This window comes from Dendrobates tinctorius, unplaced genomic scaffold (assembly GCF_039654945.1).
Source record: "Dendrobates tinctorius isolate UK_male_01 unplaced genomic scaffold, ASM3965494v1 ptg000443l, whole genome shotgun sequence".
Classification (NCBI taxonomy): domain Eukaryota; kingdom Metazoa; phylum Chordata; class Amphibia; order Anura; family Dendrobatidae; genus Dendrobates; species Dendrobates tinctorius.
Genome location: NW_027362106.1, coordinates 152303 through 174246, shown reverse-complemented (window position 1 = coordinate 174246; position 21944 = coordinate 152303). Strand labels below are relative to the sequence as shown.

General features: G+C 46.6%; 1 protein-coding gene across 3 annotated transcripts in view; it reads left to right on the top strand.

Moving 5' to 3' along the window:
* SEC23IP (SEC23 interacting protein) overlaps positions 1–21944 on the top strand; it is a 335045-nt gene that overhangs the window by 226100 nt on the left and 87001 nt on the right. For 2 of the 3 annotated variants that reach the window (XM_073564269.1, XM_073564268.1), the window contains exon 13: positions 13239–13409. The exons of the other annotated variant lie outside the window; for it this stretch is intronic. In XM_073564269.1, the coding sequence (XP_073420370.1) occupies positions 13239–13409 (171 nt within the window). The remainder of the gene's footprint in view (positions 1–13238; positions 13410–21944) is intronic. 3 annotated transcript variants of the gene reach the window in all.

Here is a 21944-nt window from a genome sequence, read left to right as displayed (position 1 = left end):
TTCGTGAAGAAAAAGGACTGTGGTTTACTTCCATGCCTCGATTTTCGAGAGCTTAATAAAATCACTATAAGAAACACTTATCCCCTTCCACTTATACCCGATTTGTACAATCAGTTGTCGGGGGCCAAGTGGTTCTCTAAGTTGGACCTCCGGGGGGCATGCAATCTCATCCGTATGCGCGAGGGGGATGAGTGGAAAACTGCATTTTTCACCTCTGAGGGCCTGTTTGGCTCTGGAATTCTCTTCCTGAGGAAGTGGTGATGGCCAACTCACTGAATGAATTTAAGAAAGGAATGGATGCTTTTCTTGTGAGTAACAGTATAGAAGGTTACGAATAACATAATATTATAAGTAGATGGTTGACCCAGCTTAGGGGAAGGAAGTTTTTTTCCCTATGGAGAAAATTGGCTTCTACTCTGGGTTTTTTGCCTTCCCCAGGATCAACAATGCAGAACAGCTGCACTAAAAATAGGCTGAACTAGATGGACTTCAGCCTTCAAAACTATGTTACTATGTTTGAGAATTTGGTTATGCCCTTTGGCCTGACTAATGCGCCGGCAGTATTTCAAAATTTCATGAATCATGTTTTCTCAGATTTTATTGGGCGTTTCATGGTTATTTATTTGGATGATATTGTTATATATTCTTCTGACAAGCAGAGTCACATGGGCCACCTCCATGCGGTTCTTCAGAGTCTTGGGGAGAACTCACTATTTGCCAAACCAGAGAAATGTTCATTCTTTGTTCAGGAATTGTCCTTCCTAGGGGTCAATTTGTCTGCTGAGGGGTTTTGTATGGACTCTAGGAAGGTACAGGCTATTGTGGATTGGGTGCAACACAGAGATCTCAAAGGTCTTCATCGTTTTCTGGGTTTCGCCAATTATTATAGAAAATTCATTAAGAGGTTTTCCCAGATTGTCAAACCCCTCACGGATTTAACTCTGAAGGGGGCTGATCTTAAAGACTGGTCAGCTCCATCTGTGGCGGCGTTTTCTTCTTTAAAAAACTGTTTCATGACCGCCCCTATATTGGTTCAACCTGATTTGTCGAAACCATTTATCGTAGAGGTGGACGCCTCGAAGGTGGGAGTGGGGGCTGTGTTGTTCCAGGGGCCATTAAATTGGCGTTTGAAGAATGGAGGCATTTTTTGGAGGGGGCTGCCCATCGTATTATTGTCATTACGGATCACAAGAACCTGTCGTACATAGAATCTGCCAAACGTCTGACTCCGAGACAGGCAAAGTGGTCACTTTTTTTCCATATTTCAGTTTTCTATTACTTTCAGACCATGGTCCAAGAATGTGAAGACTGATGCTTTATCTCGCGGCCTGGATCCAGTTTTACCTCCTGAACCTCTTTCCTCCATTCTTCAACGTGGAGTGGTGGTGGCTGTGGTGTCCTCGGCATTGGAACAAGAGATTCGTGAGGCCCAATCTCTTGCTCCTTTGTCCATACCTGATAATAAGCTCTTTGTGCCTGTTCAGTATCGGTTAAGGGTGCTTCGAGAGTTCCATGACTCAGCTCTGAGTGGGCATCCTGGAATTTCAGCCACAGGTAAAACCATCACTAGGTTGTTTTTGGTGGCCTTCGTTGGCTTCTGATGTCATTGGATTTGTGTCTTCTTGTGAAACGTGTGCTCGTGCTAAATCCTCTCGTAACCGACCGGCTGGGGAAATGATGCCACTGCCAATTCCAGATAGACCATGGACTCATCTGTCCATGGATTTTATCACTGATCTTCCTCCCTCTAATGGTAAAACCGTGATCGGGGTAGTTGTTGATAGGTTCAGCAAACAGGTGCATTTTGTACCTTTGGCAGGCCTCCCTAATGCTGAGACTCTATCTAAACTGTTTATTGAGCATGTGGTCTGATTCCATGGTGTGCTTGTCAGTGTGGTGTCTGATAAAGGGGTGCAATTTGTGGCAAAATTCTGGAGGGCTTTTTGTAAAAGGCTGGGCATCAGTCTGACCTTTTCATCGGCCTACCATCCCGAGACCAACGGTCAGACTGAAAGGACTAATCAGTCATTGGAGCAGATATTGCGATGTCTTGCTATGTCCAGACAGGACGATTGGTACTCTGCGGTACCCATGGCAGAGTTTGCATTCAATAATGGTGTGAATCAGTCCACTGGTACTTCCCCGTTCTTTTGCAACTATGGGTTTCACCCTCACTTAGGTGAGTTTTCCCGGCTGGATTCGGGGTGTCCAGGGGATGATTTGGCCTTTTTGCAGTTGGGGGAGATGTGGGAGGAGGTTCAGAGAAATATTGGGGAGGCTCCGGGCAAGTATAAATTTTTTTTCAGATAAACGACGTTCTGTGGGGCCGGCCTACCAGGTGGGGGGATAAGGTATGGTTATCCACCAAGAATATTAGATTGAGGATTCCTTCTGCTAAGTTGGGTCCTAAGTTGGGTCTGCTAAGTTGGGTCCTGTGGCTCCTCATTGAGAGAGGGGTACTGTCATGATTCAGTCCAGAGTTTTTCTGCTGTCTTCTCTTTGGAATGGTCATGCAGAGGTTAATCCCCTCTGCCTCGTTCTGGAGCTGGTGGGGCTATTTAAGTCCTCTGCAGCCTGCGGGCCAGTGTCAGCTATAGTTCATGCTTCCTGGCTAGAGCCTCTGACCCTATACTGGTGATCCTTCTGCCTCTGACTTATCGACTTGTGTATGACTTGGCCTGATCTCTCGACTCTGCCTCCTGTTTTCCGTCTCTGACACCTCACTCTGACCGGTTTTGACCCTGGCTTGGACCCTGACAACAGCTTACGTCTTACATTTCTGATACCACGTTCCTGCTAGGACCTGACCTCTCGCTCGCCTCTGACTACGCACTTGCTTTCTCCCATTGTACTTCTGCTCCTGACAGGTGCTGACTTTGGCTAGTCTGACTACTCTTTCATCACCTGTGACACCTGTATTGTGGCTCTGTATAACTACACTGTATGTGTGCAGCCTCCTTCCCTCACCATCACCCCCTGGGAGAGGTTGCTCTGTATTACACTGCAGCAGCACATTACACTATCCTCGTGAGAGGAATTATTCAGTCGTAGAGGAGTGCTTGGCAATAAAGTGGGCGGTGAACACATTACAATACTATCTGGTGGGACGTAAGTTTATATTGATATCCGACCATGCCCCACTCAGATGGATGAAGGAAACAAAGGGGAAAAATGCTAGGGTCACCCGTTGGTTCTTAGCCCTACAAGATTTCAACTTACAGGTAGAGCATAGAGCAGGGAAGCTACATGGTAATGCCGATGCCCTCTCGAGAATCCCTTGTCTGGTAGGAGGAAGTGCCAAACACCATGGCTTTAGGCAGAGGAAGAGGTATGTAGTGTGGCTTATGGTCGCGTAGTCGATGGGAGGTATGTGTCGCAGAGATGGCTTGTCTGTGTGATGTAACCTGGAGTATTTTCTCTAGTGCAAGAAAGCAATAAGAGGTTCGTTTGTTGCACCTGGGACTGGGTTGCAGATGGCTGTGAGAGATGGGCGGTTCTAGCTACCAACATACCTCACCTCTGGGTGTGGTTAACAGACTCTATAATGGAAGCTGTTGTTTGGCACATGGTCTGTGTGTTGGGGGGCAGAAGGCCTCCTGTGTGTTTGGCTCCAGATCGAACCTGAGTACTGGACACTATTAAGCCTGTGTGCCCACAGGCCTAGCAGGGTAGAGCCCTGCTATGGACATTGTTACTTTGTTTGCCTGTTCTAAAGGCTGTTTATTTTCTGTTTGTGCTTTTGGGGTTTATGAAGCAATAAACCCACATTAACTTTTAAAGGAACGAGCCTCCTGTTTTCCTCCCATCACACTCAAATGAGAAAACCCTTACAATGTGTATAACAAATCATGTAATTGCAATAATTTCCAGGGAGAAATACTATTCTCACTACAGTCTCTGACACTCTCATGTGACTTGCACATCTCTGTACAACCCACTCTCTCTCTCTCTTTCTCACATGACTGCTTCTCTTTGTACACCCCCACTCTCTTGTGTGGCTGCTCCTCTCTGTACGATCCCCCCACACTCTTTGTCTGCTTCTCTCTCTATACCTCCCTCCACTCTCTCTGATTACTATTCTCTGTACACCCGACACTCTCTCGTGTGGTTTACTCTCTCTGTACGCCCCCCAATTCTCTTGTGTGGCTTATTCTTCCTGTACATCCCCTCCTTTCTTTCTCACGTGACTGCTTTTTGTAAGGCCTCCCACTCTATCGAATGGCTGCTCCACTCTTTATGCTCCCCCACTCTTTATGCTCCCCCACTCTTTATGCTCCCCCCCACCCTCTCTCGCTACTCTTCTATGTATGCCCCCTACTGTTTTGCTTGGCTGCTTCTCTCTGTACGGCCACACCCACTCTCTGACGTGACTGCTCCTCTTCTCTTGAGCCCCCCTATAATCTCAAGGGGCTGCTTCCTTTTGCACCAACACCCCCATACTCTCACGTGGCTGCTTGTCACGGGGTTACCGCGACAGAACAGAGCCAGAAGACCGCAGCGTCTGGTGGCTCTTGCTTTGCCGCTGAGAATTAGCACTTCTCCAGCATATTAAGGCTGTTTGTTTCTTTCAGCAGGACAGGAGTTAATCGGTCATGTGGAAATCCCTGCTTTCAGCTGTGCTTGGTTAACCACTCCTCTCTCCTATAAAAACTAGGTCCACAGGCCAGATCTTTGTCTGAGTTAGCATTTGCTTCAAGGATCTGGCGAGAGAGAGGAGCTGGTGTTAGGAGTGCTGGAGGAGTTTATTGTGCGACGACTGTGTGGTTTGTACGCTTGGAGATTCCTCATCCATTCCTGCTTTGTTTTCTTCCCCCTTCCTTCACACCCTGGTTTATACCTCTGTTGCTTGTGAGAGTATTATTTGTGAGTGGAATTTTCTTTTACCCTTGTCTCGTTCCCCTGTCTGTCGGGTTGGTGTACTTCGGTACACGGTAGCGCCTCTCTTCCCCGGGAAGGGGGACAGACGCAGGGCTATAGCTAGGAGACAGGGCTAGGGCGGAGGCCCCGGCATCCTCGCCATCTGAGGTATCCTGGGGAACAGGGTGAGTTAGGGTGCCCCCTAGTGTCAGGGGCAGAAAAGGTGCCCCTGGTCCCAGTTTACTCGCCAGCCCAATCGTGACATTATCTCAGACCGAAAAACCTTTTTCTGATCCATGATGGATCCCATCACAGCGCTGACAGGGAAGTTGCAGCAGCTCAGTTTGGAGGTGGCGGATTTACGCACGGTGGTTTCACAGCCCCCTTTTACATCTGGTGTGGGGATTGCGTCATCCAGACAAATCATTACTGAACCCAAGGTTGCGCTGCCAGACAGGTTCTCTGGTGGGCGGGACAAGTTTGTTGTGTTCCTTGAGGCCTGTAAACTTTATTTCCAGCTGCGTCCGGTATCCTCCGGTACGGAGGAGCAACGGGTGGGGATTGTTATCTCGCTCCTGCAGGGGAACCCACAAGCTTGGGCATTCTCTCTCCCATCTGACTCACACTCACTCCAGGTAGTAGAGGGTTTCTTTCAGGCTTTGGGCTTGGTGTATGACGACCCTGATCGCGTCTCCTTGGCTAAGCCATCTCTGCGCCAACTTCAGCAAGGAGACTGTCTAGCTGAGGAATACTGCTCCGAGTTCCGGCGGTGGGCCACCGACACTAGGTGGAACGACCCGGCCCTCCGTAGTCAGTTCTGTGAGGGTCTCTCTAAGAGCGTAAGAGATGCCTTAGCGCTCTATGAGACTCCTGACTCCCTAGAGGCTGCCATGTCTCTGGCGATCCGGGTTGATCGCCGTCTTCGCCAGAGAAAAAAGGAGTCACCTCTGGGGATGGGAGGTCCAAGTTTGAGCGTGGTCTGTACAGATCCCACTGTGGAACCCATGCAGGTGGGTGCGGCGTCCCAGCCTAGCAAACGTACAGTAGTTCGGCGTAAGGGGGAGTGTGTTTCTGTTGTGGCAAAGAGGTCATTTTGTGAACACATGTCCTACCCGTCATTTGTTTAAACAACCGCCAGAAAACTAGAGGGCCCGGGTTGCTGGGAGGTTGGCAACTCGGGTGTACTCGTAACCTCGGTGGGAAAGACTCAGTTTTTCCTTCCAGCCATTTTGTATATGGGTGAAAATAAGGTGGACGTATCTGCCTTCTTAGACAGTGGGGCAGGGTTTAATTTTATAGACTCCAAGTTCGTCCGGGACCAAGGTCTTGTCCCACATACCTTGTCCAGACCGATACCCATTATAGCCATCGATTCCGGCCCTCTAAGGCAGGGGCATTACACGCAGGTGGTCCATGACTTGCGACTACAGGTGGGAGCCATACATTCTGAGATGTTAAGCTGTTACGTGCTTGAGGGCCTTCCCTCACCCGTAGTACTGGGACTTCCTTGGCTCGCCGAGCACAATCCGGTAATTGATTGGCAGACACGGGAAGTGATAAAATGAAGTTTATACTGTCAAGGACACTGCTTGGGTATCCGGTTGGCAAGGGTGGATACTCAGTCCATGGCCCATTACCTGTCAAACTTCGAGGATGTGTTTTCAAAGCAGGGGAGCCAAGAGCTTCCTCATCGTCCTTGTGACTGTGCCATTAACCCCTTCCTGACATCCGACGTACTATCCCGTCCACGGTACCCGGGCCCGTATGACCGTGGACGGGATAGTACGTCTACCGCGATCAGCGGCGCCCACGTGGTGAGCGCCGCTGATCGCGGCCGGGTGTCAGCTGATTATCACAGCTGACACCCGGCACTATGTGTCAGGGGCGGTCACGGACCGCCCCCGACACGTTAACCCCTTGCACACCGCGATCAAACATGATCGCGGTGTACCGGGAGTTAAAGGGAAGCATCGGGAGGGAGGGGGCTCCCTCCGTGCTTCCCTGAGCCCCCCACGGCAGCGCAAAGTGCAGCGCTGCTGCGGGGGGCTCCTATCCTCCAGGCCCCCGAATCCAAGATGGCGACGGGGGCCTTCGGGGACCTGAGGAAGCTGGCTTCCTCAGTGCCTGCAAAGCGCAGGCAAGAGGAAGTCTGCTTCAATGCCTGTGACAGATTGCTGATCTGTCACAGTGATCTGTGATGTGACAGATCAGTGATCTGTCACAGGACAGTGATGTCCCACCTGGGACTATGTAATAAAGTAAAAAAAAAATTAAAAAAAAATGTAAAAATAAATTTAAAAAAATCGCCAAATAAATTAGAAAAAAAAAAAAAAATATTCCCCCAATAAATCCATTTTTTGGAAATAATAATAAAAAAAAACAATAAAAGTACACATATAAGGTATCGCCGCGTCCGTAATGACCAGCCCTATAAAACTGTCCCATTAGTTAACCCTTTAAGCGAACCCCTTAAAAAATAAAAATAAAAAACGAAGCAAAAAATAATGATTTATTATCATACCGCCAAACAAAAAGTGTAATAACGCGCGATCAAAAAGACGCATATAAATATCCATGGTACCGCTGAAAACGTCATCTTGTCCCGCAAAAAACGAGCCACAATACAGCATCATCAGCGAAAAAATAAAAAAGTTATAGCTCACAGAATAAAGCGATGCAAAAATAATTATTTTTTATATAAAATAGTTTTCATTGCATAAAACCGACAAAAACATAAAAAAACGACCTAAATGAGGTATCGCTGTAACCGTACTGACCCGAAGAATAAAACCGCTTTATCTATTTTACCGCACGCGGAACGGTGTAAACGCACCCCCCCAAAAGAAATTCATGAAACGCTGGTTTTTGTTCATTCTGCGTCCCAAAAATAGGAATAAAAAGCGATCAAAAAATGTCACGTGCCCGAAAATGGTACCAATAAAAACGTCAACTCGTCCCGCAAAAAATAAGACCTCACATGACTCAGTGGGTCAAAATACGGAAAAATTATAGCTCTCAATATGTGGTGATGCAAAAACTATTTTACAATAAAAAGCGTCTTTTAGCGTGTGACAGCCGCCAAACATAAAAACCGCCATAAATAGTAAGTCAAACCCCCCGTTATCACCCCCTTAGTTAGGGAAAAATAATAAAACTAAAAAAAAAGTATTTATCTCCATTTTCCCGTTAGGGTAAGGCTGTGTGCACACGCTGCGGATTAGGTGCGGATTCACCCGCGCAGATTTTGTAAAATCCGCAGGTGAAACCGCAGGTCAAAAGACCTGCGGTTTTACCTGCGGATTGCTCTGCGGTTTTGTCCTGCGGTTTTTCATCTCCTCAATAGAGGAGATGGCAAACCGCAGGAGAATCCGCAGAAAGAATTGACATGTCAATTCTTTCTGCGGATTGAAAACCGCAGATAATCCGCACGGAAAATTCCGCACCGTCTGCACTGCGGTTTTTGATTCCCATAGGGAATCATGGTACTGTACACCGCAGCAAAAACTGCTGCTGGTCCGCAGCAAAATCCGCAGCGTGTGCACACAGCCTTAGGGTTAGGGCTAGGGTTAGGGCTAGGGTTAGGGCTAGGGTTAGGGTTAGGGCTAGGGTTAGGGCTAGGGTTAGGGCTCAGATTAGGGTTAGGGGTGTGTTGGGGTTAGGGTTGGAGTTATAATTGGGAGTTTCCACTGTTTGGGCACATCAGGGGCTCTCCAAATGCAACATGGCGTCTGATCTCAATTCCAGCCAATTCTGAGTTGAAAAAGTCAAATGGTGCTCCTTCCCTTCCAAGCTCTGCCATGCGCCCAAACAGTGTTTTACCCCCACATGTAGGGTATCAGCCTACTCAGGACAAATTGCAAAACAATTTTTGGGGTCCAATTTCTCCTGTTACCCTTAGGAAAATAAAAAATTGTTGGCAAAAATATAATTTTTGTGGAAAAAAATGATTTTTTTATTTTCACGTCCGAGTGTTATAAACTTCTGTGAAACACTTGGGGGTTCAAAGTGCTCACCACACATCTAGATAAGTTCCATGGGGGGTCTAGTGTCCAAAATGGGGTCACATGTGGGGAGTTTCAGTAGTTTAGGTACATCAGGGGCTCTCCAAACGCACATGACACCCGCAGACCATTCCATCAAAGTCTGCATTCCAAAACGTCACTGCTTCCCTTCCGAGCCCAGACGTGTGTCCATACAGTAGTTTTCTCCCACATATGGGGTGTCAGCGTACTCAGGCCAAATTGGAAAACAACTTTTGGGGTCCAATTTCTCCTGTTACCCTTGGGAAAATGAAAAAATTGGGGACTAATTGATCATGTTTCTGGAAAAAATACGATTTTTTTATTTTCATGCCCTGGCATTATAAACTTCAGTGAAGCCCTTGGGGGTTCAAAGTGCTCACCTCACATCTAGATAAGTTCCTTAGTGGGTCTAGTTTTCAAAATGGGGTCATTTGTGGGGGGTTTCCACTGTTTAGGTACATTAGGGGCTCTCCAAAGGCAACATGACACCCGCAGACCATTCCATCAAAGTCTGCATTCCAAAACGTCACTACTTCCCTTCCGAGCCCCGACGTGTGCCCATACAGTAGTTTTCTCCCACATATGGGGTATCAGCATACTCAGGACAAATTGGACAACAACTTTTGGGGTCCAATTTCTCCTGGTACCCTTGGGAAAATAAAAAAATGGTGACTAAAAGATCATGTTTGTGGAAAAAATACGAATTTTTTATTTTCACGCCCGGGCATTATAAACTTCTGTGAAGCACTGGGGGGTTCAAAGTGCTCACCACACATCTAGATAAGTTCCTTGGGGGGTCTAGTTTACAAAATGGGGTCATTTGTGGGGGGTTTCCACTGTTTAGGTACATTAGGGGCTCTCCAAAGGCAACATGACACCCGCAGACCATTCCATCAAAGTCTGCATTCCAAAACGTCACTACTTCCCTTCTGAGCCCCGACGTGTGCCAATACAGTAGTTTTCTCCCACATATGGGGTATAAGCATACTCAGGACAAATTGGACAACAACTTTTAAGGTCCAATTTCTCCTGGTACCCTTGGGAAAATAAAAAAATGGTGACTAAAAGATCATGTTTGTGGAAAAAAAACGAATTTTTTATTTTCACGCCCGGGCGTTATAAACTTCTGTGAAGCACTGGGGGGTTCAAAGTGCTCACCACACATCTAGATAAGTTCCTTGGGGGGTCTAGTTTCCAAAATGGTGTCATTTGTGGGGGGTTTCCACTGTTTTGGTACATCAGGGGTTTTCCAAACGCGACATGGTGTCCGATCTCAATTCCAGCCAAAAACGTCAAATGGCGCTGCTTCCCTTCCGAGCTCTGCCATTCGCCCAAATAGTGGTTTACCCCCACATGTGGGGTATCAGCGTACACAGGACAAATTGCACAATAACTTTTAGGGTCCTGTTACCCTTGGAAAAATAAGAATTGAGGGTGAAAAGATCATTTTTGTGGAAAAAATATGATTTTTTAATTGTATGGCTTTATGTTATAAACTTCTGTGAAGCCCATGGGGGTTCAAAGTTCTCACCACACATCTAGATAAGTTCCTTAGGGGGTCTAGTTTCCAAAATGGTGTCATTTGTGGGGGGTTTCCACTGTTTTGGTACATCAGGGGTTTTCCAAACGCGACATGGAGTCCGATCTCAATTCCAGCCCAAAACGTCAAATGGCGCTGCTTCCCTTCCGAGCTCTGCCATGCGCCCAAATAGTGGTTTACCCCCACATGTGGGGTATCAGCGTACTCAGGACAAATTGCACAATAACTTTTAGGGTCCTGTTACCCTTGGAAAAATAAGAATTGAGGGTGAAAAGATCATTTTTGTGGAAAAAATATGATTTTTTAATTGTATGGCTTTATGTTATAAACTTCTGTGAAGCCCATGGGGGTTCAAAGTTCTCACCACACATCTAGATAAGTTCCTTAGGGGGTCTAGTTTCCAAAATGGGGTCATTTGTAGGGGGTTTCCACTGTTTAGGTACATCAGGGACTCTCCAAACGTGACATGGCGTCCAATCTGAATTCCAGCCAATTTTGCATTGAAAAAGTCAAACGGCGCTCCTTCCATTCTGAGCTCTGCCATGCGCCGAAACAGTCGTTCCCCCCCACATATCAGGTATCTGCGTACTCAGGACAAATTGCACAATAACTTTTGCAGTCAAATTTCTCCTGTTACCCTTGGTAAAATAAAAAAAATTGAACCTGAATTATTTTTTTTATGAAAAAAAGTTAGATGTTCATTTTTTTTAAATATTCAAAAAAAATTCCTGTGACGCACCTAAAGGGTTAATAAACTTCTTGAATGTGGTTTTGAGCACCTTAAGGGGTGCAGTTTTTAGAATGGTGTCACTTTTGGGTATTTTCTATCATATAGACCCCTCAAAGTGGCTTCAAATGTGATGTGGTCCTAAAAATAAAATGGTGTTGTAAAAATGAGAAATCGCTGGTCAACTTTTAACCCTTATAACTTCCTAACAAAAAAAAATTTTGGTTCCAAAATTGTGCTGATGTAAAGTAAACATGTGGGAAATGTTACTTATCAAGTTTTTTGTGTGCCGTATATCTGTGATTTAAGGGCATAAAACTTCAAAGTTGGAAAATTGCGAAATTTTCAAAATTTTTGCCAAATTTCCATTTTTTTCACAAATAAACGCAAGTTATTTGAATGAAATTTTACCACTAACATGAAGTACAATATGTCACGAGATAACAATGTCAGAATCACCGGGATCCATGGAAGCGTTCCAGAGTTATGACCACATAAAGGTACAGTGGTCAGAATTGTAAAAATTGGCCCGGTCATGAACGTGCAAACCACCCTTGGGGGTGAAGGGGTTAATCTGGTGCCAAGCTGCCCAAGAGCAGACTTTATAACATCTCAGGTCCAGAGAGGCAGGCCATGAAGGACTATATTAAGGAAAGCCTGGCTAAGGGTCATATCAGACCATCCTCTTCCCCCCCCCCCTTTCTGCAGGGTTTTTTTTTGTCAAGAAGAAGGATGGGGGTTACGTCCTTGCCTGGACTTCCGGGAACTGAATGCTATCACTATCCGTGATCCATATCCGCTACTTCTGATCCCCGACCTCTTTAATCAAATTGTGGAAGCAAAATGGTTCTCTAAAATGGACCTCAGGGGGGCATACAACCTCATCCGCGTTAAGGATGGGGATGAGTGGAAGACTGCGTTCAATACGCCAGAGGGGCACTGCGAGTGTCTAGTGATGCCTTTTGGATTGACGAACGTGCCCGCCATATTTCAATACTTTATTAATGACATCTTCAGTCACCTAGTAGGCAGGTTTGTGATTATTTACATGGATGCTATCCTTGTGTATTCACCTGACCTTGAATCACACCACCAACATGTCAGGCAAGTCCTCCACATTCTACGTGACAATAAGTTGTATGTCAAACCGGAGAAGTGTATGTTCTTGGTTGAGGAGATCCCTTTTCTTGGATATGTATTATCCTCCACCGGTTTTCGCATGGATCCAGCGAATGTCCGGGCGGTATTGGAATGGGATCGCCCTGAGGACTTGAAGGCCTTACAAAGGTTTTTAGGTTTCGCCAACTACTACCGAAAATTCAGAAAAAACTTTTTGGTAGTAGCTAAACCACTCACTGATATGACCAAAAAGGGGACAGACTTCTCCAAGTGGTCCAGTCCTGCCAGGGAGGCGTTTGACACACTGAAGGGGTGTTTTGCTTCTGCGCTGATTCTTATTCAGCCTGATGTCACTCAGCCTTTTATCGTAGAGGTGGATACATCCGAGGTGGGAGTGGGGGCTGTATTGTCGCAGGGTGCGTCTCCTGGTAATTGGCAACCATGCGCATACTTCTCTAAAAAACTTTCGCCAGCTGAGAGAAACTAACTCTTGGCTATCAAATGTGCATGATAGCTGCTTATTTTTGTACCACCCCCCACACTTTCGCGTGGCTGCTTCTCTCTGTACCCTCCCCACACTCTTGCATGGCTTTTTCTTTCTGTACCACCCCCCCCCCACACACTTTCGCGTGAATGCATCTCTCTGTAAGACCATGCTGTATTTCACGTGGCTGCTTCTTTTTGTATGGCCATGTCATCTCTTGTGTGGCTTCTTTTCACTGTGTGGCCACCACTATCTCAGAAGGCTGCTCCTCTCTATGGCACCGCCGATTTTTCTCAGCTGGCTTCACTTCACTATCTGGCCCCCCACTTTATCATGTGGCTGATCCTCTCCGTACCACCCACCACATTCTTGTTTAGCTGCTTCTCTCCGTGCGGCCCCCACTTTCTCACATGGCTGCTCTTCTCTGTCAGGTCATGCAGTCTCATGTGGCTGGGGTGATCTAGTTTTTCATTTAATTTTTTTTTCCAGATAAAGGCCAAACAGAGAATCATCCTGGAGGAGTCCACCCTTCATACCCAGCGAGAGGAGCCTCTGCCCCTTCCTGATAGTTTGGAGCCTAATAAACGGAAACTGACGGTCGGTGCTTCTGTATCCTCCATACATGTGGGTTATGAGCGTTTTGAGACTGGGACTGGACAGGTAATGTCATCCAAAGGACTTATTGTGAGGTGTGGGATGTGAGATGTGTTGCAGTGTGCGATATCATGGTCTTTGGGTTGATGTGTGGGGTCTGTGCCATCAGACATAAGCCCAGGCGGTGGCACTGTACTGGACACATTCCTCACACCATTGGAATCTAGGAATGGAATTCGACTTCTCTTTGTTTTTGTGATGTCTCTTCTACAATATCTGAGTGGTCCGCATATATTTCCTCCATGTTTCTATTATTTACAGACAAAGATAATAGTTGCTGCAAGTGACTGAAGCTAGATTAAGAACGTCAATAAACAAAAATTGCAAAGTGCGCTGTTGTCCCCCTTCTATATCTCTGAATATAAGAGCTGAGGATAAAATATCCCACTTACTAGTCTGGATTTCAAATTGTCCAAAATGTGAGTGATCGAATTCTTAGTGAAGAATATGTCAGCACATTCGCTGACAATCATTTGTGGGAACTTGCTGCTATCTGTAAGGAAGAGTATCTCAGCACACTCACTGACAATCGTGCTGTGGGTTGCTGGTATCAGTAATGCAGAGTATCTCAGCACACTCACTGACAATCGTGCTGTGGGTTGCTGGTATCAGTAATGCAGAGTATCTCAGCACACTCACTTACAATCCTGCTGTGGATTGCTGGTATCTGTAATGCAGAGTTTCTCAGCACACTCACTGACAATCCTGCTGTGGGTTGCTGGTATTAGTAATGCAGAGTATCTCCGCACATTCACTGACAATCCTGCTGTTGGTTGCTGGTATTAGTAATGCAGAGTATCTCAGCACACTCACTGACAGTCCTGCTGTGGGTTGCTGGTATTAGTAATGCAGAGTATCTCAGCACACTCACTGACAATCCTACTGTGGATTGCTGGTATCCGTAATGCAGAGTTCCTCAGCACACTCACTGATAATCCTACTGTGGATTGCTGGTATCCGTAATGCAGAGTATCTCAGCACACTCACTGACAATCCTACTGTGGATTGCTGGTATCCGTAATGCAGAGTTTCTCAGCACACTCACTGACAATCCTGCTGTGGGTTGCTGGTATTAGTAATGCAGAGTATCTCAGCACACTCACTGACAGTCCTGCTGTGGGTTGCTGGTATTAGTAATGCAGAGTATCTCAGCACACTCACTGACAATCCTACTGTGGATTGCTGGTATCCGTAATGCAGAGTATCTCAGCACACTCACTGACAGTCCTGCTGTGGGTTGCTGGTATTAGTAATGCAGAGTATCTCAGCACACTCACTGACAATCCTGCTGTGGGTTGCTGGTATTAGTAATGCAGAGTATCTCAGCACACTCACTGACAGTCCTGCTGTGGGTTGCTGGTATTAGTAATGCAGAGTTTCTCAGCACACTCACTGACAATCCTGCTGTGGATTGCTGGTATTAGTAATGCAGAGTATCTCAGCACACTCACTGACAATCCTGCTGTGGGTTGCTGGTATTAGTAATGCAGAGTTTCTCAGCACACTCACTGACAATCCTACTGTGGATTGCTGGTATTAGTAATGCAGAGTATCTCAGCACACTCACTGACAGTCCTGCTGTGGGTTGCTGGTATTAGTAATGCAGAGTTTCTCAGCACACTCACTGACAATCCTGCTGTGGGTTGCTGGTATTAGTAATGCAGAGTTTCTCAGCACACTCACTGACAATCCTACTGTGGATCGCTGGTATCCGTAATGCAGAGTATCTCAGCACACTCACTGACAGTCCTGCTGTGGGTTGCTGGTATTAGTAATGCAGAGTATCTCAGCACACTCACTGACAATCCTGCTGTGGGTTGCTGGTATTAGTAATGCAGAGTATCTCAGCACACTCACTGACAGTCCTGCTGTGGGTTGCTGGTATTAGTAATGCAGAGTTTCTCAGCACACTCACTGACAATCCTGCTGTGGATTGCTGGTATTAGTAATGCAGAGTATCTCAGCACACTCACTGACAATCCTGCTGTGGGTTGCTGGTATTAGTAACGCAGAGTATCTCAGCACACTCACTGACAATCCTACTGTGGATTGCTGGTATTAGTAATGCAGAGTATCTCAGCACACTCACTGACAATCCTACTGTGGATTGCTGGTATCCGTAATGCAGAGTTTCTCAGCACACTCACTGATAGTCCTACTGTGGATTGCTGGTATCCGTAATGCAGAGTTTCTCAGCACACTCACTGACAGTCCTGCTGTGGGTTGCTGGTATTAGTAATGCAGAGTATCTCAGCACACTCACTGACAATCCTGCTGTGGGTTGCTAGTATTAGTAATGCAGAGTATCTCAGCACACTCACTGACAGTCCTGCTGTGGCTTGCTGGTATCCGTAATGCAGAGTTTCTCAGCACACTCACTGACAGTCCTGCTGTGGGTTGCTGGTATCCGTAATGCAGAGTTTCTCAGCACACTCACTGACAGTCCTGCTGTGGGTTGCTGGTATTAGTAATGCAGAGTTTCTCAGCACACTCACTGACAGTCCTGCTGTGGGTTGCTGGTATTAGTAATGCAGAGTATCTCAGCACACTCACTGACAATCCTGCTGTGGGTTGCTAGTATTAGTAATGCAGAGTATCTCATCACACTCACTGACAGTCCTGCTGTGGGTTGCTGGTATCCGTAATGCAGAGTTTCTCAGCACACTCACTGACAGTCCTGCTGTGGGTTGCTGGTATTAGTAATGCAGAGTATCTCAGCACACTCACTGACAGTCCTTCTGTGGGTTGCTGGTATTAGTAATGCAGAGTTTCTCAGCACACTCACTGACAATCCTGCTGTGGATTGCTGGTATTAGTAATGCAGAGTATCTCAGCACACTCACTGACAGTCCTGCTGTGGCTTGCTGGTATCCGTAATGCAGAGTTTCTCAGCACACTCACTGACAGTCCTGCTGTGGGTTGCTGGTATCCGTAATGCAGAGTTTCTCAGCACACTCACTGACAGTCCTGCTGTGGGTTGCTGGTATTAGTAATGCAGAGTTTCTCAGCACACTCACTGACAGTCCTGCTGTGGGTTGCTGGTATTAGTAATGCAGAGTATCTCAGCACACTCACTGACAATCCTGCTGTGGGTTGCTAGTATTAGTAATGCAGAGTATCTCAGCACACTCACTGACAGTCCTGCTGTGGGTTGCTGGTATCCGTAATGCAGAGTTTCTCAGCACACTCACTGACAGTCCTGCTGTGGGTTGCTGGTATTAGTAATGCAGAGTATCTCAGCACACTCACTGACAGTCCTGCTGTGGGTTGCTGGTATTAGTAATGCAGAGTTTCTCAGCACACTCACTGACAATCCTGCTGTGGATTGCTGGTATTAGTAATGCAGAGTATCTCAGCACACTCACTGACAATCCTGCTGTGGGTTGCTGGTATTAGTAATGCAGAGTTTCTCAGCACACTCACTGACAATCCTACTGTGGATTGCTGGTATTAGTAATGCAGAGTATCTCAGCACACTCACTGACAGTCCTGCTGTGGGTTGCTGGTATTAGTAATGCAGAGTATCTCAGCACACTCACTGACAATCCTACTGTGGATTGCTGGTATTAGTAATGCAGAGTATCTCAGCACACTCACTGACAATCCTACTGTGGATTGCTGGTATCCGTAATGCAGAGTTTCTCAGCACACTCACTGATAGTCCTACTGTGGATTGCTGGTATCCGTAATGCAGAGTTTCTCAGCACACTCACTGACAGTCCTGCTGTGGGTTGCTGGTATTAGTAATGCAGAGTATCTCAGCACACTCACTGACAATCCTGCTGTGGGTTGCTAGTATTAGTAATGCAGAGTATCTCAGCACACTCACTGACAGTCCTGCTGTGGCTTGCTGGTATCCGTAATGCAGAGTTTCTCAGCACACTCACTGACAGTCCTGCTGTGGGTTGCTGGTATCCGTAATGCAGAGTTTCTCAGCACACTCACTGACAGTCCTGCTGTGGGTTGCTGGTATTAGTAATGCAGAGTTTCTCAGCACACTCACTGACAGTCCTGCTGTGGGTTGCTGGTATTAGTAATGCAGAGTATCTCAGCACACTCACTGACAATCCTGCTGTGGGTTGCTAGTATTAGTAATGCAGAGTATCTCAGCACACTCACTGACAGTCCTGCTGTGGGTTGCTGGTATCCGTAATGCAGAGTTTCTCAGCACACTCACTGACAGTCCTGCTGTGGGTTTCTGGTATCCGTAATGCAGAGTTTCTCAGCACACTCACTGACAGTCCTGCTGTGGATTGCTGGTATCCGTAATGCAGAGTATCTCAGCACACTCACTGACAATCCTGCTGTGGGTTGCTAGTATTAGTAATGCAGAGTATCTCAGCACACTCACTGACAGTCCTGCTGTGGGTTGCTGGTATCCGTAATGCAGAGTTTCTCAGCACACTCACTGACAGTCCTGCTGTGGATTGCTGGTATCCGTAATGCAGAGTATCTCAGCACACTCACTGACAATCCTGCTGTGGGTTGCTGGTATCCGTAATGCAGAGTTTCTCAGCACACTCACTGACAATCCTGCTGTGGGTTGCTGGTATTAGTAATGCAGAGTATCTCAGCACACTCACTGACAGTCCTGCTGTGGGTTGCTGGTATCCGTAATGCAGAGTTTCTCAGCACACTCACTGACAGTACTGCTGTGGGTTGCTGGTATCCGTAATGCAGAGTATCTCAGCACACTCACTGACAGTCCTGCTGTGGGTTGCTGGTATCCGTAATGCAGAGTATCTCAGCACACTCACTGACAGTCCTGCTGTGGGTTGCTGGTATCCGTAATGCAGAGTTTCTCAGCACACTCACTGACAGTCCTGCTGTGGATTGCTGGTATCCGTAATGCAGAGTATCTCAGCACACTCACTGACAATCCTGCTGTGGGTTGCTGGTATCCGTAATGCAGAGTTTCTCAGCACACTCACTGACAATCCTGCTGTGGGTTGCTAGTATTAGTAATGCAGAGTATCTCAGCACACTCACTGACAGTCCTGCTGTGGGTTGCTGGTATCCGTAATGCAGAGTTTCTCAGCACACTCACTGACAGTCCTGCTGTGGATTGCTGGTATCCGTAATGCAGAGTATCTCAGCACACTCACTGACAATCCTGCTGTGGGTTGCTGGTATCCGTAATGCAGAGTTTCTCAGCACACTCACTGACAATCCTGCTGTGGGTTGCTGGTATTAGTAATGCAGAGTATCTCAGCACACTCACTGACAGTCCTGCTGTGGGTTGCTGGTATCCGTAATGCAGAGTTTCTCAGCACACTCACTGACAGTACTGCTGTGGGTTGCTGGTATCCGTAATGCAGAGTATCTCAGCACACTCACTGACAGTCCTGCTGTGGGTTGCTGGTATCCGTAATGCAGAGTATCTCAGCACACTCACTGACAGTCCTGCTGTGGGTTGCTGGTATCCGTAATGCAGAGTTTCTCAGCACACTCACTGACAGTACTGCTGTGGGTTGCTGGTATCCGTAATGCAGAGTATCTCAGCACACTCACTGACAGTCCTGCTGTGGGTTGCTGGTATCCGTAATGCAGAGTATCTCAGCACACTCACTGACAGTCCTGCTGTGGGTTGCTGGTATCCGTAATGCAGAGTTTCTCAGCACACTCACTGACAGTCCTGCTGTGGGTTGCTGGTATCCGTAATGCAGAGTATCTCAGCACACTCACTGACAGTCCTGCTGAGGGTTGCTGGTATTAGTAATGCAGAGTTTCTCAGCACACTCACTGACAGTCCTGCTGTGGGTTGCTAGTATTAGTAATGCAGAGTATCTCAGCACACTCACTGACAGTCCTGCTGTGGGTTGCTGGTATCCGTAATGCAGAGTATCTCAGCACACTCACTGACAGTCCTGCTGTGGGTTGCTGGTATTAGTAATGCAGAGTATCTCAGCACACTCACTGACAGTCCTGCTGTGGGTTGCTGGTATTAGTAATGCAGAGTATCTCAGCACACTCACTGACAATCCTGCTGTGGGTTGCTGGTATTAGTAATGCAGAGTTTCTCAGCACACTCACTGACAGTCCTGCTGTGGGTTGCTGGTATCCGTAATGCAGAGTTTCTCAGCACACTCACTGACAGTCCTGCTGTGGGTTGCTGGTATCCGTAATGCAGAGTTTCTCAGCACACTCACTGACAGTCCTGCTGTGGGTTGCTGGTATTAGTAATGCAGAGTATCTCGGCACAGAGGGAGGAGCTCTGCCTCTAGCATAGCTGCTCATCCCATCTATATAGAATTGTATCCGTAGCCGCCACCATTTCCCCTCAGTGATGGAAAGTCTTCACTAAGTACAGATTGTCAGTGAGTGTCCTGAGATGCTCTGCATAAGGCCGGAGTCACACACAACGACAAAATAATCAGTCCGTTTTTGACGGACCAAAATCGCACAAATGTTTCATGAACAGTCATCCGTATGTCATCCGATTTTAATGCGAGGATGTGATTTTCTCGCATGTAAGCATCCGTGTGACATCCGTATGGCGAGATTCTCTCGCCTGCTTGCAAAATTGACATATAACGGTTTTTATGCCTGAAAATGATTTAAATCACCATCCAGACCCCTATTTATTGCCTCATCAACATGTGTGAGCCTCCCCACTTTGCAGTAGAGTGGGTGCTTATTTTGTGTTAGTTGATCTTTGTAACAAACATGTCCTACAGACTGACTTTTAACACCACTGAGCGGGTGCTTTACAATTGGGTATTGTCACGACGTTATGGGGAGCCATACCCAGTGATGGCGGATCCGAGGAGGCGGAGAAGAATGTGGGTCCATCCACTTTTGAGGCGCCGTCTCACAACAGGACATTTTCATCAGCTCTATTCCTCTCTGCGTAGCCATCCGGACAAGTTCTTTCAATATTGCCGGATGAGCCTTGGTACTTTTGATCATTTGCTGGAGATTTTGCACCCTGGGATCACCTTTCAGGACACCAGGATGCGCAAAAGTATTTCTGCCGAGGAGCACCTTCTCCTTACTTTACGGTATGTGTTCCAAACATATGTTTACCAAGTTTTACCAAGCCAACTGATTTTCAATCCCTTATCCCTAACTTATTTGATAACATTTTGAATATGTTTGTCCAGCACCATTTAATCTTGTCCATTATATGAATGTTCCCTAAACCCACTAAACCTAGCATGTAATTTTTTGTTGATAATGACTGCCTTTAAATGTGAATATTAGAGATTTGTGTAAAACCTGACCAGATATTTTTGGCCTGGCTTCACATTTGTCTCTTTATTTTTTTTTTTTAGATTCCTTTCCACTGGCCTGTCCTATGCGGCCCTGCGTTTAGCGTTTTTAATAGGAAAATCAACCATCTCTGGCATTGTCCGCTCTACTTGCTCCACAATCTGGTCCAGACTCCATCAAGTCGTAATGCCAGAGCCAAAAATGGAGGACTGGTTACATATAGCCCAGGGATTTCAGGACACGTTTCAGTGTCCAAACTGTATTGGAGCCCTGGGTGGGAGGAGACACAGATTAGATATTAGAAAAAACTTTTTGACAGTTAGAGTGATCAATGAGTGGAACAGGCTGCCACGAGAAGTGGTGAGTTCTCCTTCCATGGAAGTCTTCAAACAGAGGCTGGACAGACATCTAACTGGGATGATTTAGCGAATCCTGCTTTGAGCAGGGGGTTGGACCAGATGGCCCAGGAGGTCCCTTCCAACTCTACGATTCTATGATTCTAAGCACAACCGTGTGCGTAAGCTGCCGAACTCAAGGTCCCAATTCTATAATTACAAGCAGTTTTTCTCTGTAGTGCTGTTGGCCTTGGTTGACAGTCGCTACAGGTTTGTAATTGTAGATATTGGGGCCTATGGAAGAACTGGAGCCTCTAGAGTCTTCAATTCTTCCATTATGGGTCAGCGGCTGCGCAATAATCAATTTGACCTCCCACCACCACATCAGCTCCCAGGGTCTACAATGGATGCAGTGCCTTACGTGATTGTTGGAGATGAGGCCTTCCAATTAACCAGGAACGTTATGAGGCCCTATCCTCGTAGATACCTTATCCACCAGCGCAGGATCTTTAACTTTCGCCTTTCACGTGCCCAACGACTGGTGGAGTGCACCTTTGGTATTCTTTGTGCCAAATGGCGTGTTCTCCAGTCGGCCATTCAGCTAAGTGAAGAGAATGTTAATTTGGTGATACAAGCATGTGTTATCTTGCACAATTTCACCAGAATACATGGCTGCACAGCTTCTGATGGTGATGAACTTGTGGTTCCAAATGTAGTGGCCCCTAGACCCCCTGTTTTTCCACCCCGTCGTCAGCCCTCAGGGCTTAAAGTCCGTGATGTTTTCACAAGGTATTTTGTTTCACCTGTTGGAAGTACTCCCTGGCAAGAGAATGCCTTATTATCTATGTAGTATGTTTTTGATGGCTTTCATTAAAAAATATTTGCTGTATGTATTTTAGTTCGTGTTGATTTTTTGTTGTTCTGATATCATGTTTGTACTTTCCCCCGCTACACATTGCATAACAATTAGTAATGGAAACAATCACTCAGAGAT